This window comes from Heterocephalus glaber, unplaced genomic scaffold, assembly GCF_053883595.1.
Source record: "Heterocephalus glaber isolate CG9 unplaced genomic scaffold, H.glaber_assembly_v1.0 deba00001547, whole genome shotgun sequence".
NCBI lineage: Eukaryota > Metazoa > Chordata > Mammalia > Rodentia > Bathyergidae > Heterocephalus > Heterocephalus glaber.
In genome coordinates this window covers 7,379,665-7,394,691 of record NW_028258340.1, presented here as the reverse complement: position 1 = coordinate 7,394,691, position 15,027 = coordinate 7,379,665, and the positions used below count along the sequence as shown (strand labels likewise).

Below are 15,027 nucleotides of genomic sequence, written 5' to 3'. Positions count from 1 at the left end.
GAAACATAATAATTTTGAGCTAAGAAGACTATTCACAATCTGTTAAGACAAATCATATTAAAGTTATAATTTTCTACTTTTAAAGTACTAGAAAACAGACTCCTAAGCCAACTTTTCCTACTGCGTGCAATTCAGGAATGTAAGAGACCAATTGGTAAGTAACAGAAGCATGTAGCTACTTTTGCAATGTACAAAATTAATAAAGGAAAATTATAGAAAGTTATCAGAAATCTCCCTAGCTTTCTGTACATACATGGAATAAGTGGTTTTATCCTCCTAATTAAATCACATGATTTCAAAACTATTTCCTAAACTGACTGTAATAAACTCACTCAACTACAGAATATTGCTTCTATTTATATAGAATTTCTTTGACAGCTTTACTGTAGGGTAATTTGGTTTCTAGTGGTAGAAATTCATGAAGTAAAGGGGTGCCTTCTAGAACAGATTCTCTCCTGAACCTCTTCTCTAGATAGCCAGAGAACTCTGCTCAATAACTCCTTTAATACTTGACACCCAGGTTAGAGTGCAGATATATGCCGTTAATAGACCCGCACGCCCAGGGCACAGATATTCCTCATAGCCTAGACCACACAGTCAGTCCTACATCCTAATATTCAATTTGAGAAGATACCAACCTCGTATCTAGCCCTTTGCTCAGGCCTAGGGGGTTTATTAAAGGAAGTATTGTTTCTAGAAGATTTTTAAAAACTAAAGTATTAAAACTGGGCTGGGGATGTAGCTCAGTGGTGCTGCGCCTGCCTCGTAAGCACAAGGTCCTGAGTTTGATCCCCTGTACGGAAGGGGGAAAAAATAAAGTATTAAGGGGCAACCCACCTTCTGGTCCACCTTCTGTCTCTCTTAGGCAGAAGCTTTCTTTCTCCCAATAAATTTTTCCTCCTCTTAAACAAAAATAAAGTATTAAAACTCTAGAGCTGGTGGGCTGGGGCTGTACCTCAGTGGTAGGGCACTTGCTTACAATACATAAGGCCCTGGGTTCCATTCCCAGCACCACAAAGACCAAAAATAAAATAACAAACAAAACTCCAGGGCTTAATATGAGATTGCAGAAGGAAAACCCCCAACATATGAAGTATCTTATAATCAAAATGGGAAAAAGAAATTGCCATCACCACTCACAGAGACATGGTAAAATAATAAAAGAAAGAAGAATAAAAAGAAGTAAGACAATAATTCAAATCATATGCAGGGTTCCATAAACTTTGTGTATCTACACTTTCAAAGATAGTCTTAAAATAATGTTAATGTTTTCTAATTATCCAAAAGAATTTCTCATTAGATATCTGCTGTCTCCTGCAGCCTGCTGAACGAAGTAAGTGCTAAAACGAATGTATGAATATGGAAAGGAAGAATTTCTAGATTGTTATGAGCTGACACTATTATAATCCATAATAAACAATGTTCTTGAAATGTCAACAAAGCTAATGAATAATGTTTTATGTTCTGGCATTAAGAGTCTCTCAAGACTTTCAGAATGAGAAAAAGGTCCAACCGTGCAAGTAATAAACTCACTACCAACAGTATAGGCAATATTATTTCTGGCAGCAGAAAACTGGAAGCAGTCTTCATGTCCCAAAGCCGGTTAACTAAATTATGACTTGTACATGCAATGGAATAGTATAGAACCATTAAAGTTTATGCTTTAGAATAATGACTCTCAATAAGGTGGCCTTTTCAAACTCTACGTGTCTCCCCAACCTTATATACACACAGAGGGCTGAGGGGAGAAGGGGTCGTCCCTTGGTTGAGTGGTGCACTGAGCCACTGCTACTGATGGGAATGTGTCAAACATTTCTCAAGTATGCTGAAGTGGAAACCAGTACTCAAACCAACACTTTGTCACAAAGTATTAAAAAAAGTAGATTCTGTGAAATTCCTATGATTTAAAATTAATCATTTAGAAGTTTATAATTTGGTGGTATGGTATTTAGTACATTCACAACTGTCTAGTTCCAAAGCATTTTCACCACCTCCCAAAACCCTGACACCCATTAAGCAGATACTCTCCAGCACATAACAATCACCAATTTGATTTCTGTCTTTATGGATTTAGAGACATAACTGTCTATTTTAGATATTTCATATATATGTAGTCTCTCTCTCTTCCTCCCTCTCTCATTTTTTTTGTTTTTGGTACCAGGGATTGAACTCAGGACCTTGCGCTTATGAGGCAGGTGCCGGAACCACTGAGCTAAATCCCAGGCCCCTCTCTCTCATTTTTTGAGACAAGATCTCAGTATGGCAGGCTGGCCAAGCTCACTATCCTCCTGCCTCAGCCTCCCAAGTGTTAGGAATAAAGGCATGAGTCATTGTACCCGGCTTTACATCTCTTTTTGCACGTGGATATCCAATTGTCCCAGTACAATCTGTTGAAAAGACCACTCTTTCTCCATTGAATTCCACTGAATTGCTTTGGCATTTTTGTCAAAAATTAATTGATCATAAATATAAGGGTTTATTTCTGAACTCTTAGTTCCGTTTCACTGATCTACACATCTATCCCTATACAATACTAGCCCCACCTTGTCTTGATAACTGTAGCATTACTGCAAATGCCCAAACTTGTATGAGTATGAGTTCTATTTTTGTTCCTTTTTGTTTCAAGATGTTTTATATATTGTTAAATATTGTTTTATATATTCTGGGACCTTTGCATTTCTATATATATTTGAGGATCAGCTTAAATTTCTACTGAAACATTGATAGGGATTGTGCTGAATCTATGTATCATTTGGGAAGAATTGCCATCTTAATAATATTGAGTCTTCCAATACATAAATATTACATATCTCTCTATTTAGATCATTAATTTTTCTCAGCAATGTTAGTTTACCGGTCTTATACTTTTGTTACATTTATTCCTAAGTATTTCATTCTTTTTGATGTTTTTTGGGAATGGTTTCTTAATTTCAAGACTGTTCATTGCTCACATATAGAAATATACTGTAATTCAACTTTGTGTACTGATCTTGTATCCTGTGACCTTGCTGAATTTGTTATTTCTAATAGATTTTCTTGGTGAATTCCTCAGGATTTTCTACATATGGGATCATGTCATCTACAAACAAAGAAAATTTTACTTTCTAAATGGATGTCTTTTCTTTTTTTTTCTTGAATGAATATACATAAAGTGTATACAGTAGTTTCCCCTTATCCATGGTTTCAGTTAGCTATGATCAATCTTGGTGTGAAAATATTATATGAGTAATTCCAGCAATAAATAATTAGTATTTCAAGTAATATTTATTAAATATATTGTTATAATTATTCTACTTTATTATAAGTTATTATTGTTAATCTTTTACTGTGCCCAATTTATAAATTACACCTTATCAGAGATATTTAGGTATAGGAAAAAACAGTATATATAGAATTCGGTACTATCTATGGTTTCAAGTATTCACTAGAGGTCTTGGAATAGCCCCTATGGATAAAAGGAACTACTATATATTATATAATGGATATGATATCAGAGGAAAGTAACGGGAAGAAGAGAATATTATGATATATTACAAACATGGGAACTGGTCTTTCTAGATACTGTGAAGAAAACTGATCTAAATAGTGAGAAAAGTCTAAGCATAATTACTTTGGAAGAAATACAAGAATAGAGATTATTCAGTAAAACTTTTGATGTCCTATGCCTGTTTAAAATCCTCTTAAAAACCTTAAATATGTTAAAGTCAATGACTGCCAAAAAGCTAAAATAGTATGGAATTCCCATGTGGGAATTATAATTGTTTATATGGAGTACCACATCAAAGGTATTAACATTACAATACTTATAATATATTAATGGCAATCACAAGGTCAATAGTAAATAGTATCTATGGAGCACTTAAATTGCCTGGTATTGTTCTAATTGCTATTATACATTAATTCAGTAAATCCTGAATTAACTTATCATCATCTCCAGTCTATATAAAGAAATCGAGGCACAGTGAGATTAGATAATTTGTTGAAGGCTAAAAAGCTAGAAAGGGCCAGAGCCAGGATCATCCAAGGCAATGTAGTGAGAGACCAATCTTTCCTTCTTTTTCTTCTTGCTGTCAACAATAAAGGTTTTACACCTTTGACTAAGTCACAAAAATAATTTTCTGCTGGATTCAGTGAATTTCTCTTTTTAATCACTTCTAAGGGAGTACTAAAACTTAGGCTGTTGCCCACCACTGAGAAGCCTAAACAGTACCTGGGTAGAAGGATACGTATCTAGCTGTTCATTTATAAAAATAAGATATGTGGTGGGCCCTGAAAGCCAGGGAAGTTGGAATCTGTGTTCTAGAAGCTCACAGGATGGGCAGAATGAGAATTAGTTCCCTGAGGAGGGCAGGTGTAACATGATAAAAGGGTGGCTGAACTATCCAAAGGAATGCATTCCAACTAGAAAAAGCTGAAAAAAATTCAATTATGACCCTGCTGACGTTCCTGATTCTAGGTTGGTTGGTGGGTCTTAAAACTATAAATAGCCTTGCAAAGGGATGTGGTAAATCCACATGACCTCTCTTGCTGTGATACCTTGGCCCTAATCAAATGAATCTTAGTCACCAGTTTGACTATTTTAGTCCCAAGTCTGATTTTATGGCACTGGGAGAAGGACAGCATGTCTCTTGTGATGAGGGGCAAGCCTGAGCCCTCTGAGGGTGAAATATCTGTTCTCGGGCAATGGAAGTTGAACCATGTATAGTTTAATGTCACATAGTCACATGAGGCCAAAACAAGACGAGTTAAAACCACTTAGACAAGAGTTGAGAAAGAAGTGTAATTAGTAGTTTCACAGGGGAGGGACTAACTTCATAAACAGCTGATTAAATTGTACTTTGAATAAGATATTTTTCCTTTTAAGGCTACACCAGTTTAGATATCAAGGCAAAGAATTAAGTCTTGGAAAACTGTTTTGGGCACCATCTCAATACTGGTACAGTATGTCATTAATAGTTACTTGTGCTACAGATATTTTTAAAAAGTAAAGGGAAAATAGCCAGTTTGAACCCCTGACTATAAAAACAACTAGGAGAAAGGCTTAAACGAGAATACACATAATTAACAATGATACGTTGAAGTTTTCCTCATTCTGTAGCAGTGCTACTCACCCAGTGAGACTTTCTGAAGTAATGGTGGGAATGTTCTGTATTGGTGCTGCCTAATAATGGCAGCCATTAGTCATATGTGGATATAGAGCATCTGAAATGTGCTAGTGTGACTAAGGAACTGAACCTTAATTTAAATTTAAGTAGCTGCATGTGGCTAGTGTGTACCATGTTGGGCCTTTCAGCTTTACAGGATATTGTAGACTAATAGTTTCCCCAAAATTCATGTAAACATTCTTATGAATCTAGAGTGTATAAAATGACTCATAAACTTTGAGTGATAATAATAAATTAATATTATCACAATTTATGATATTTAAAAATACTTAAGAAAACTTTTGTAGGCAGGAGTCACATGACTAAGGAGAACTACTATCCAATCAACCACTTAAAGAACAGAGTTATTTTCTTTTTTTTAAATTCAAGAATACTGAATTTATTAGTCTTTCATTTATCTAGGGCTTTTATTTCATTTATTTAGGATGCTATTGTGAAAGGAATTGTTTGCCCTATTTCAGAGTTAACATTTTCACACCAAAAGTAAAATTTAAATTAATTTTAAGACAAAAATATAATAGCTTCCTGTTACCCTGGGGCAGGGTGGGGTAGGGTGGTGCTGTCTCATAGCATATTCTCCCAGAGCCGGAAAAACTCTACTATTTAATGTTGGGTCTTTTCCAGAACTTTCTGAAGTCAAATAGATTCCCTATGGGGTAACTGCCATTTTGCTTGTTTTTATTTTTGATGGGGTGGAGAACAGGAATAGTGGTGAAAGACAGAAAGAGACCTAGAAGGAATAAAGAAAAGGTAAGGAAAGTGAGCTGGAAATATTTTCTAGTAGATTAATGTATGGGTAGATTTTATTTATTGCTTTGTGATGGTTGTTCAACCCTAAATCAGTGTTCATTCAGTGTTCTTTCCATTAACACTGAATGAAACTTAAAACACATTTTCTGTCAAAATATTCAAGTTTGAAAAAATAGATGATTCATATTAAATAATAATGGATAATAATGTAACTACATCTCTGCTATGAATTTTAAGGACAAACCAAATCTAGAGTATAATTTATCTTCCAGTTTAAAAAAATTTTCTTACGATTCATATTGAAATATTATCTTAAATGACTTTAAAAACCAGAATCTTATTGAAATGGTGGTAATACTTGGAAATGAGAATTTAGCTATAACAAAAATAATGGCCAATAGTATGGTACATTTATGGGGTACCAAAACAGAATAAAAACATTATTATCAACTATATCTGTTTGGTATTTGCTGATTTAACTTACCTTTAGTTTCCTCCTTGCATTGAATTTCCTCAGTTGTTCTACTGTTTCTGGAAGATGAATTTTATAGGCATAACGATCCCGCTCCTATAAAAGAAGAAAGGTAATAAACATCTATAACTGTTTACAAAAGTGAAGAAGCTTAATCCAGAAGGAACAATAAAGCCCAAATTCTTAAACGTGAAGCTAGATTGAATTCTAGGAGACTGGAGATTTTATTCCAAGATACTGGTAAGCATTCTGAATGAGGGAATATGAAAGTTAAAGTTGATAGTAAAATAATGTTTTGTTTTCAGCAATAATAAAGGACTGAAATAATAGGACATCTAATTTTCAGATATATACCTATGTGGCTAAAATAATTAATCACAATTATTGTGAAAGTCTTTGACAGGATTTTTGCTAGGCAAAACAAACATATGAAAAATTAACTGCACAACTGATTCAGCAGTCTGTATTGTCAGGAATAACTGGACTACAAAAGTCATAGAATCTTCCAACTAGAAAAAACTTCTCAAGGCCATCTAATTCAACCATTTCCCCGGGTCCTCTTCAGTTCCTGATGGATGATCATTCTTCCTGACCTTGCTGGGTAAGAGATTATTACTTTGTAGTGGTCCATTAGAATTTTAAGAAAGAGCAATTTGCAAATATTCTTTCTCAGCCTGGGCCTACACTTGACTTGTTTAGGCCAGATTTGTCTTCTGGGCTGACACAGAGCAAACATACCTTTCCCACTGAGTAGAGGGGAACCATGTGCTCACTAAATCTGTTCTTTGAGATAACATTCCTAGTTGCTTCCATTTTTCTTGTCATTCTTCTCTTCCCCTTGGTTGTTCTCTAATTCGTCAACGTAGCTTGAAGATTTACATACTACAAGCATTCATTTGTTTTGTAAAATATATCAGGCATTGTTCTATATGCTTGAGATACACAAATAAAACTAACAAAGATTCCAGGGGTGGGGATTTAGCTCAGTGGTTCTGCCACTTGCCTCACAAGCACAAGGTCCTGAGTTCAATCCCTGGTACAAAAAAAAAAAAAAAAAAAAGATTCCAGACCTCACGAGGCTCATATTCTAGTCAGAAAAGATGAGAAAATACAAAAAAGGTAAATTACAGAATAACAAAAGTGTACTGAATAAAACAAAAAAGGAAAGCAGATTAAGAGGGGTTGGGTGCACCGCAATTTAAAATAGCAGGGGTCTATGTAGGCCTGAGAAGGCAACATTCAAAAAAGGTGAGGGAGTGGTCTAAGCAGAGAGAACCACCAATGCAAAGGCCGGAGGAGGGATATGTTTGGAATTTTCAAGAAGCAGCAAGATACTGATGTGTGAAGTGAGAGATTGGGAGAATACACTGGATCGAAGACATGACAAGGCCGGGGCAGACTGTGAAGTATCTTTGGCTTTTATTCTGAGTGGGAGAGGGAGCCACTATGGGTTTCTGGAGCTAGAGTGACATTATCTGATTTAACTTTTTTTTGAGATTTTAAAAAATAAGATTTTATTTTTTTCAATTTTTTTTTGGTACCGGGGATCAAACTTGGGACCTTATGCTTACGAGGCAGACAGGAGCACCACTGAGCTAAATCTCCGGCCTATTTTTTTCAATTTTTATTTTTTATTAGTACATGTTTGTACATGCCTTATGCAGAGTTGCTACATGTAGATAATACATCTTAATTCTTTTTTCATCTCCCCCTCTATCTCTTTTTAAAAAAGTTTATTAGTACGTGTGTATAGTACATAATGTTTATATTTCTTGGGGGAAGTTGGCACATGCACACAACACATTTTAATTCCTTTTTTCATCCCTTTTCCTTTTCCTTCCTCCCTCCCCTCTCTCCCTTCCCTCATTCCCTGATCCCCTTCCTTCTTTTTGGACATGTTTGCAGTACATAATGTTTACATTCCTTGTGTGGAATTGGTGCGTGTGCATAATACATCCCAATTCCTTTTTTTCATCTCTTATCCCTTCTTTCCCTTTCCCCTCCCTCCATCTCTTGATCCCTTTCCACTTTGAGAACCATCTATGTATCTCTCTACTTTCTATTATCTATCATTTATTTTCCTCTGTGTTTCTTACATAAGAGAAACTGTGATATTTAAACTTGTGTATCTGATGACTCACAAATGACTCTAGTTTATCTTTCTTTATGGCAAAGTAGGACTCTATGGTGTGTAAATACCACATTTTCCGTATCCACTCATCTTTTTTTTTCCCCCATTAACTTTATTGGTACATTTTAGGTATACAATACAGTTACATTCATCATTGGGATCTCGTACCATTACATGAGTCTCTTGGTTCTTATTTTTTCCCCTTCCCTTGCCCTCCCTTCACCCCCTCCACCCTTCCCTATTTGCAAAGACCTTGTTTCCATTTTTTTCCTCTTCTCATATTTTTTCCATTCCCTTTTTTCCCTTCCCCTACCCCTCCCAATGTCCCTACTCTTTTAGACCTTTTCTTCCTGTTACACAATATCAGTTCTACATTTTTTAAATTACAATATTAAGATCTAGGAGACATTACCACAGATTTTACAGAATTTAAAAGGATATAGAAAGCATATTACAAAAATCTGTTTTGAAATAAATTTGACAACTTCTAAGAAGTAACTTAGAAGACAAATTAATGAAACTAACTCTGGAGGAATATAAAATTTGAATAGCACCTATTAAAGAAAGTATATTCCTAGCTTGAAAACCTACCTATATGACAACAGCAGGCTCATATACATTTTAACTGATAAATTATATCAAACAATTAAAGCAGAAAAAAGAAGGAACACTTCTCCCCTCATTTTAGGAAATCAACATTGTGCTAATCCTAAACCTGGATAAAGATAATAGAAGAAAAAAGTATGAACATAGATAGGAATTTGTTTAAGAAAACAAACTCTTAGAAGTCAGATCTGGCAGTATGTAGAAAGTGGTTTTGTTACAGGGGTGGCAGTGTTGGTTCAGCACTGGAAGATCTACCCCCAAAAGTCATCATTTTAACAGAGGAAAGGAGAAAGCCATATGATCCTGTCACTAGTTGGAGAAAGAGTATTGGACTAAATTCTACAGCTGTTCATGGTAAAAGCTATCAGGAGATTAGAAGTAGAACAGAGCCTTCTCAACAGATCAAAGACATGTACTCCATACTTCCAACAAAAACTCCTTCTATGACTCGAGACGATACAATGCTTTCTCCCTAAAGTGGGGAACAAGGGCATATATGCCTACTCTTCATCTGTCCATTAGACTTTGAAACATAGGTCTAAACCAAAATAGTCTGGCAATAAAATGACACAACTAGGATAGGATTGGCACAGCAGAAGCAAAATCTTTATATGTAGATGAAACGATCATCTACAGAGAAAATACTAAGAAATCTCTAGGAGCCCCTAGAACTTGTACTTGAATTTAGCAGGATTAGAAAACACAAGGTATATATAAAAATTCAGGTCTGTGTATACTTGCTATAAATGAAGAATTGGATATTGAAATTTAAAAGTTATGTAGGAGTACAAAGGACCCAGAAAAGCCAAAAACAAAAACAAAAACAAAAACAGTGTTGGAAGACTTTTAGCACCCAATTTTAAGACTTCTTCTAAAGCTACAGTAATCAAGGCACTGCTGGTATAAGGAAAGACATATAAATCATTGGAATAAAACAGAGAATCTAGAAATAGAACCACACATATATGGTCCACTGAGTTTTGAAAGATTATTTAACATTGGCATTTTATAGAATATAAACTCGATTCAAGAGCCAAGGAAGAGACAGTGTCTTCAGCAAATGGCATTAGAACACCTGGTATCCGTATATAAAAAATGAACCTCAACCCTTTTTTTCCATACATGAAAATAACTTGAAGGGATCTATGAACGCAAATAAGAAAGCCTAAAAATAAAACTTTAAGAAGAAATTATAAGGGAAAATATTTATGAATTCAGGGTAGGCAAGAAATACCTAGGATACAAAAACATGATGTATAAAAGAAAAAAAATTGATAACTGAGATTCCATCAAAATTTAGAACTTTAAATGACATCATTAAAATGAAAAGTAGTCCTTCAACAGACCATATTTACAATGCATATAACCTATGAGGAGAATATATAAGGAATTCTTAGAGATCATTAATAGACAACCCAATTAAAATGTAGACATAAGAAGATGATAAATAGCCAGTATAGCACAAGGAATGGTGTGCAACTCTAGAATCAGAAAAATACTAATCAGTACAATAATAAGATTGAATTATACACTCATTAGGGAGATGAAGTCAAAAGTTTTAAAAGCCTTGTCATGACTTTTTCTTTTTGTTGGATTCTCCCCCTTTGCATTTAATTTGTCACGTCCAATGGATTCATTCTGCTAGGTTTCCTGGGGTTTTGATCCTCATTGTCTTTTCCTAAGGTATTGTCTAAAATTTTTTGGAGTGCCAGATTGGTATTCATGAAGTTCCTGAGGTGCTCTTTATCATGAAAGTATCTTATTTCTCCATCAATTTTGAAAGATAGCTTTGCAGGGTACATCAATCTGGGTTGGAGGCTGTTTTGCTTTAGGGCTTGAAATACATCACTCCAAGCTGTTCTTGCCTTGAGGGTTTGCATTGAGAAGTCTGCTGTGATTCTGATGGGCTTTCCTTTGTATGTGATTTGTTTCTTTTCTCTCACTGCTTGTAGAATTTTATTCTTCTGTTGGATTTCTGGAATCCTAACTATTATATGCCTATGTGTAGATTTTTTTTGATTAAGGTTAGCTGGAGTCCTATATGCATCACTTATCTGTATGTCAAGTTCTTTTCCCCTCCTTGGGATGTTTTCTGCCATCACTTCTGTGAACAGTTTTTTTTTTATGTCATCTGCACTCTCTCCTCTTTCTTCATTGACTCCAATCAGTCTTATGTTATTCTTCTTTGCATCGTCTAGCAGCTGCTGGATTGATTTCTCATGTTCTCTTACAATTTTAAAGCAATTTTTCTTTTCCTCCTCAGTATTGCAATCTTATCTTCTATATGTAAAATTCTATCCTCATATTGGTTCATTCTGCTGTGCAGACTTTCGATGGAGTTTTTAATCTCCTGGAAATCTGTTTGTATCTGTTTTATGGATTCCATTTGTTTCCTATGTTGGGATTCCATCATGTTCCTCAGATCCTCTATTTTTTTATGTGTCCTCTCTAGATTTATTTGTATTTCCTTTTTTTTGTATTAAATTCTTTTATTGGTACATTGTAGGTATACAACACAATTACATTTCTCATTGGGAATTGTACCTTTACATAATGCATCTTGATTCTTATTTTTTCCCCATTCCTAGTCCTCCCTTAACCCCCTCCACGCTTCCCTATTTACAAAGACTTTATTTCCATTTTTTCCATTTCTCATCATTTTTCCTTTCCCTTCTTTCCTTTCCCCTGCCCTTCCCACTACCCCTACCCCTTTGGACCTTTTCTTCCTATTTTATATTATCGATCATTCATTCTAATCATTGGTACATTTTAGGTATACAATATAATGACATTCATCATTGGAAATTTGCACCTTTACATAGTCTCTCTTGGTTCTTATTTTTCACCCTTGCCCAGCCCTCCCTTCAACCCCTCCATTCCTCCCTATTTACAAAGATTTTGTTCCTATTTTTCCATTTTCTCATATTAATCTCATTCCCTTCTATCTTTTCCCCTAGCCCTCCCACTTCCTTCCCCTTTGCCCCGTTTCTTCCTATTTCACATACATTTAGTCCTTATTTACACTTTCATTTTCTCACACCAGAGAAACTATTCGGTATTTACACGTGTGTCCTATTGATTTCACTTAAGAGTATCACCTCAATGTGCATCCACCTAGCTATAAATGTCTCTAATGTCTCATTTCTTATGGCTGAGTAGTACTCCATTTTATAAAAAAACCACATTTTCTTTATCCAGTCTCCAGTTGATGGGCATTTGGGCTGTTTCCAAGTTTTAGCTATTAGAAGCTGCGCTGCTATGAACATGGGTGCACATATATCACTGTGGTATGATTCTTTTAATTCTTTGGGGAAGATCCCCAGCAGTGGAATAGCGGGGTTAAATGGAACTTCCAGTCATAGTTCTTTGAGGTATCTCCGTATTGATTTCCACAGTGGTTGCACCAGTCTACACTCCCACCAGCAGTGGAGCAGGGTTCCTCTTTCCCCACAGCCCCGCCAGCATTTGTTATTGGTTGATTTCATGATAGCAGCCATTCTTTCTGGAGTGAAGTGGAATCTCAGCATTGTTCTCATTTGCATCTCTCGAATGGCCAGTGATGTTGAACATTTTTCATGTATTTATTTATTATTTCTACTTCTTTGTGTGAGAAATGTCTGTTCATTTCAGATGCCCATTCTTCGATTGGGTCTTTAGATTTGGGAGGTCTGATCTTTGTAAGTTCTTTATAGATTCGAGATAGTAGACCTTTGTCTGAGGAAGAGCAGGTGAAGATTTTTTCCCACATTGTGGGTTGTCTCTTCACACTGCTGGTAGTTTCTCTTGCTGTGCAGAAGCCTTTTAATAAGAAGAGATGCCATTTGTTGATTGTTTGTGCTAGTTCACGGGCAGCTGAGGCTTTGTTCATAAAATCTCTTCCTACACCGATGTCTTCAAGGGTTCTACCTAACCTCTGTTCCAACTGGTTCAGAGTTTCTATTTTAATATTTAGATCTTTAATCCATTTTGATTTTAGTTTAGTGCATGGTGAGAGATACAGGTCTAGTTTTAATCTTTGGCAAGTTGAAGCCCAATTTTTCCAGCACCATTTATTAAAGAGGCTATCTTTCCTCCAGTGAGGGTGTTTGGCTCCTTTGTCAAAGATGAGATGACTGAGTATGTCTGGCGTTGTTTCTGCATCTTCTAATCTGTTCCACTGGTCCTCAAGTCTGTTTCTTTGCCAGTACCATGCTGTTTTTATCACAGTAGCTTTGTAGTAGAGTTGCAGGTTGGGGATTGTGATACCCCCTGCCATGTCTCTCTTACCTAGAATTGCTTTTGCTATTCTGGGTCTCTTCTTGTTCCAAATGAATTTTTGGATTGTTTTCTCAAGGTCTATGAAGTATGCTGCTGGGATCTCAATTGGAATTGCATTAAATCTATATAGCAGTTTTGGAAGTATGGCCATTTTCACTATATTAATCCTTCCTACCCAGGAGCAGGGGATGTCTGTCCATTTTCTGATATCATCTTCAATCTCTTTTCAGAGTGCCACAGTTTTCAGAGAAGAGGTCTTTGATTTCTTTCGTTAGGATGATTCCTAGGTATTTCAGCTTTTTGGACGCTATTGTGAAAGGAATTATTTGCCCTATTTCTCTCTCAGTGAGTCTGACATTCGTGTAGAGGAAAGCTATTGATTTTTGTTTGTTGACCTTGTAGCCAGCTACTTGACTGAATTTGGTTATTAAGGCTAGAAGACTTTTGGTGGAGTTCTTGGGGTCTTCTATATAGAGTATCATGTCATCTGCAAATAATGACAATTGGACTTCTTCATTACCTATCTTTATTCCTTTTATTTCTTTCTCTTGTCTAATTGCTGTGGCTAATGTTTCCAGAACTATATTGAACAAGAGTGGTGATAGTGGACAGACATCCTTGTCTTGTTCCTGATTTTAGTGTGAAGGATTTCAGTTTTTGACCATTTAGTATGATACTGGCTGTTGGTTTTCATAGATGGCTTCTATCAGTTTGAGGTAGAGACCATCCATTCCAATTTTTTGTAAAGTTTTTATCATAAATGCATGTTGGATTTTGCCAAATGCTTTTTCTGCATCTATGGAGATAATCATATGGTTTTTGTCCTTGGCTCTATTGATATAGTGTATTACATTGATTGATTTTCTTATATTGAACCATCCCTGCATCCCTGGGATGAATCCCACTTGTTCAGGGTGTATGATCTTCTTGATGATCTTCTGCATTCTATTTGCCAGTATCTTAGTAAGGATTTTTGCATCTATGTTCATTAGTGAGATTGGCCTATAGTTCTCTTTTTTTGCTTGGGTCTTTCTCTGCTTTGGGGATCAAGGTGATGCTTGCTTCCAGGAATGATTTTGGGAGTATTGCTTCCCTTTCAATTTCATTGAAGAGTTTAAACAGTAGTTGCAGCAGTTCCTCTCTAAATGTCTTGTAGAATTCAGCAGTGAAGCCATCAGGACCCGGGCTTTTCTGAGTTGATAAGTTTTTAATTACATTTTCAATTTCATTGGTTGATATTGGGTTGTTCAGAATTTTTAGGTCTTCGTTCAACTTTGGTAATTCATATGTGTCTAGGAATCTGTCCATTTCTTCTGTGTTGTCCATCTTATTGGCATATAGGTTCTGGAAGGAGGTACTGATGATCCTCTGGATTTCTTCTGGGTCTGTTGTAATTTCATCCTTTTCATTCCTAATTGCATGGATTTGGGCCTTTTCTTTCCTTTTTCTGACAAGGTTGGCTAAAGGTTTGTCAATTTTGTTGATTCTTTCGAAGAACCAACTCTTGGCTTCATTGATTTTTTGTATTGTTCTCTTAGTCTCCATTGCGTTGATTTCTCCTCTGATCTTTATAATTTCCTCCCTTGTATGAGCTTTGGGGTTGTCCTGCTCTTCTTTTTCTAGAAGCTTGAGGTTCAGCATCAGGT

At 35.7% G+C, this 15,027-nt stretch overlaps 1 protein-coding gene across 17 annotated transcripts in view; it reads right to left on the bottom strand.

Moving 5' to 3' along the window:
• The window catches only part of Cask (calcium/calmodulin dependent serine protein kinase), a 381,402-nt gene that overhangs the window by 114,720 nt on the left and 251,655 nt on the right, over positions 1 to 15,027 (bottom strand). For all 17 annotated transcript variants that reach the window (XM_087189842.1, XM_004850000.4, XM_004849999.4 and 14 more), the window contains exon 9: positions 6,400 to 6,483. In XM_087189842.1, coding sequence (XP_087045968.1) covers positions 6,400 to 6,483 — 84 coding nt within the window. The remainder of the gene's footprint in view (positions 1 to 6,399; positions 6,484 to 15,027) is intronic.